The 3,928-nt window shown below is 33.4% G+C and overlaps 1 protein-coding gene across 1 annotated transcript; it reads left to right on the top strand.

The window, feature by feature from the left end:
• The first annotated feature begins 1,927 nt into the window (after nt 1-1,927).
• LOC107012094 (RING-H2 finger protein ATL2) lies at nt 1,928-3,307 on the top strand. The gene has a single exon (XM_015211829.2). The coding sequence runs from the start codon at nt 2,074-2,076 to the stop codon at nt 2,974-2,976; it is 903 nt and encodes a 300-aa protein (XP_015067315.1). The 5' UTR covers nt 1,928-2,073; the 3' UTR covers nt 2,977-3,307.
• The last annotated feature ends 621 nt before the right edge of the window (nt 3,308-3,928 follow it).

The raw sequence follows: 3,928 nt of genomic DNA, 5'->3' as shown, positions 1-3,928 counted from the left end.
ACTTGTTGTTGCTACATGTTGAGTATTGTAGTTGATTTATGATATTATCTGATATATACTGTTTTCTATTTCGAGTTGGCTGATGATACCTACTCAGTACTTGTGTTTTGTACTGAACCCTACTTGTATTTGTTTTCCTTTGTTATTTGTGGAATGCAGCAAACGTACCGTCGTCTTCAACTCAACCGCAACTCTAGCCAGTCTTCAGCAAGCCAGATTTCAGGGTGAGCTATTGCTTCTAGCTTGGACTGGATCTTCCTCTTCATGTCTTGATGCCTTGAGATTCCGGCATAGACTAGCTTTTTGCTTATTTTAGCTTCTTAGATATTCTTATATTAGTAATTTGAGGATAGATGTTCTTGTGGTGATGACTTCCAGGTTTTGGGAATAAATAGTATTGAGTTTTATAAGTTATTTAATCGATTTTCATTAATGAGTTTTAAGTCTTCCGCATTATATTTTGTTATTTATGGTTGAAATGTTGGGGATTAGATTGGTTGGTTCGCTCACATAGTAGGATAAGTGTGAGTGCCAGTCGCGGCCCATGTTGGATCGTGACAACTATCCACTCATTCAATGAATTTATAACATAATTTAATTTCTTGAAAAGTAATTAGAACATATTGAGTGAACTTTTAGTCAAGGTACTTTAATGAATCCCTTGGACTAATAAGTTGTAATTTGAAATTTTGATCTTGAGAAGTCAGTAAAAATTGGTGGTTGAAATTCTATATTGTATAATTAATGCAATATAAAGTATTAGAAAATAATAATTATTTTAAAAGTAACAAGTAAACTCACAAATTTGTTATTAATATAGTGAACGAAACAAATAGACACAACAAAGAAAGTATAAATGGAGAGCGTATATAAGTTGTTATTGTTGTGATAAATGGAAAAATTCATTTACAGGAACACGTTATTAATGGTGTTTGAATTATGTAACGCAACTTTACACGGAAAACTTGACTACTTACTCCTCAATCAATTCAACCAACCTAACTAACCTTCTTCACGTCCAAACATTCCACAATTTATGATACAATAGATCAAACTATTTCTCTCTTAAAATAGATATCTTAAGTTTCAAGTTCGGAGATTCAAAATAATCAAATTTTAAGCGGATCTCCAATTTCGATTAAAAAGAAAAAGAGATATTAAGTAGGTGTTTGACTATGTGATACCATATTACGATATGATATTGGGAGATGGAATCAGTGTTACGACATGCGATTTTACGCTGATTCCAGATGTGACACTATATTCTCCAAAAATCATGATATGGAATCATATTGAAATATCATATCATTGATTTGAGTTATTTTAATACAAAAATTGATCCACGAGTTTATATTCGGTTAAAATAACCTCACATTTGTATCTACTAATCATTTATTTCACATGTAAATAAAATTTATAATTACATCATTACTCTTTAAAATTTATTATTCTCACCAACATATAATCACTTTAACTCACATTTCATCATTGCTGGGTAATAAAAAAATCTTGAAGAGCCCATGAAAGGTGTTTCATTTTTACTCAAAATATATTGATGAAATAATTACTTAAGTGGAGAATAAATAACTTTGTAATAATTTATTATACGATTTTATGATTATTTATTTATTTAATAATATTAAATAAATAATTGAAGCTTTTTTAATAGTTTATTACTTCTGAGATTTTTATATTTATGAGAAAATATATAACAGCAAACTTTTATATCGCGTATACAGATAAAATTTCAATTTCATCTCACGATTCTATACGATGATACGATCTCACGTAGACAAACGGGCTCTAAAGAGATTCAGGCGGGAAAGGGTGTTTGTGTCATTTGCTGATCCCGCGTCAACTTTGGCGTCTTCCGTCACATTACACTCTCTTACTAAAACCATCATACCTAAACTTCTCCCTTTTCCCACCGAAACCATCAAGAACTTTCCTCCTTCTCTCTTCTTCCTTCAACTTGCCCATTTCCCCATCCATATATATATATATATATATCTTCTACAATAATTTTCCTATATTTACAATTACAGATAGTACATCTCATTTGCATTATTTACCATGAATAACGATGCCCCAAGCATGATTCATGATCCATTGATTGATTCCACAGGAGATGGAGGCTATGCATTGAGTGGCAAAATTATGCTAAGTGCTATTGTTATCTTATTCACTGTTGTTGTTTTCATGGTGGGTCTTCATCTATATGCTCGTTGGTACCTTCTATCTCAGCGCCGTCGTGAACTCCTTCGCCGCCGTAGGGTTAACCATAGACGGACTCATATTGTTTTCTACGTTGATAATCCTGGTTCCGGTTTGTCTGATGCTAACCGGGGTTTGGAACAGGCGGTTCTCAATTCCTTGCCGGTTTTTGTTTATTCCGACAAGACTCACCCGGAACCGCTGGAATGTGCTGTTTGTTTATCGGAATTTGAGGAGAATGAAAAGGGTCGGGTTTTACCCAAGTGTAATCACTCTTTTCATTCCGAATGTATTGATATGTGGTTTCATTCCCATTCTACTTGCCCTCTTTGTCGCTCTCCGGTAGAAGCAGTACTTATCGAACCGGATAATAACCGGGTTGAGGTGGCAGTAACAGTGAACGAACCGGGTTCGAGTTCGGGTTGTGAGGAGAATGGTAATCATCATTTTAATATGACCCCGTTGGGTTGCCGCCGAAAAGGATTGGATCTGACCGGAGTAAGAATAGAGGTACCAAGAAGGAACGATTTCGAAGCCGATTTGGAAATGGGAGTGAGAGTAAGTTCACCGGCGATTCAATCGAGGTCACCAGCGTCTCGTTTAATGTCTTTGAGAAGAATACTAAGTATGAACAGAAAAACACCCACCGGAACTAGCCATTCCCCTAGTGGAAGTTGCGCCGCCGAGTTGGATATAGAAACCGGCGGTAGTAGTGGTGGTGGAAAAATTCAAGTCGGCGGCGAACGCATCACAACTCCGTGAGTAAAAAATCCAGGCGCACTCCTAGGCAAAAGCTGAAAAATATTGAGTCACGCCGATTGCGTGAAAACAGGAGCTACAGTGACTTGACTGACAGAAAACTCATTTTTAATGTTCTATGACACGTGGCAATTGCTAAGTGATTCACTTTTTATAAGGCAGTCATAGTAGACTTTGAGGGGGGAATGTTTGACTTGTAAATTAATGGTAGGATTAGAAAAATGCAAAGTTGTAAAGCGTTACGTGCAAGAGTCAATTACAATGTATCTATTTTCTAAATTCGTTGAATTTTTTTTCCCCATCATAAAGTATTTGATAAACGTTGGTTCCTAATTTATGACTCATATACTTGTGTAGTTGGTAAGTGAAATAGTTCAATCGTGTTAAAATATTATAGTCCAATTTGCAATATCATTATTTGGAACTTGGTTTACACAAAATTAATATATATAATCTTTTATTACTATATAGTGTAACTGTCATATTATCATTTATTTTTAAGAAATATAATAATGTTAGTTTCAAACGGTGAAAACTATCTTAATATAAATATTTCTAATGCAGCTGATTCTTATATCTCCAACATATATTTTAGTGAGCTTATTTGCAAGTGTTTTAGGAAATATCTCAATAACGTAAAATAAGGAAAAATGAGTAAAATATACATCAACAAGTGAAATGTAAAGTTCTATAAGAATAATTATTGAACAAAGACATAACTTTGCAGAATTTTCTATCACTTGAAGATGACATTGCACCCTTTTAATTTCTTTATATCTTTTTATTAAATGAGAAAAGCCTCATTTTAAAAAATATTTTACTCTACCTCAATTTATATTCTATACTATCAGAATATAAGAGCAAACGCTAAATTCTAAATCATTACAAAAAGAATCATTAAAAAAAAACAAGAAAAGCATTTTAATTGAATAAAACAAAAATTATCAAGAAAACC

This window comes from Solanum pennellii, chromosome 1 (assembly GCF_001406875.1).
Source record: "Solanum pennellii chromosome 1, SPENNV200".
Lineage (NCBI taxonomy): Eukaryota > Viridiplantae > Streptophyta > Magnoliopsida > Solanales > Solanaceae > Solanum > Solanum pennellii.
The sequence above is the reverse complement of the archived record's forward strand: the minus strand, read 5'-3'. Positions and strand labels throughout refer to the sequence as shown.

Excerpts from the sequence above, each read along its gene's own strand:
- LOC107012094 (XM_015211829.2), top strand. The coding sequence starts at position 2,074 with ATGAATAACGATGCCCCAAGCATGATTCATGATCCATTGATTGATTCC.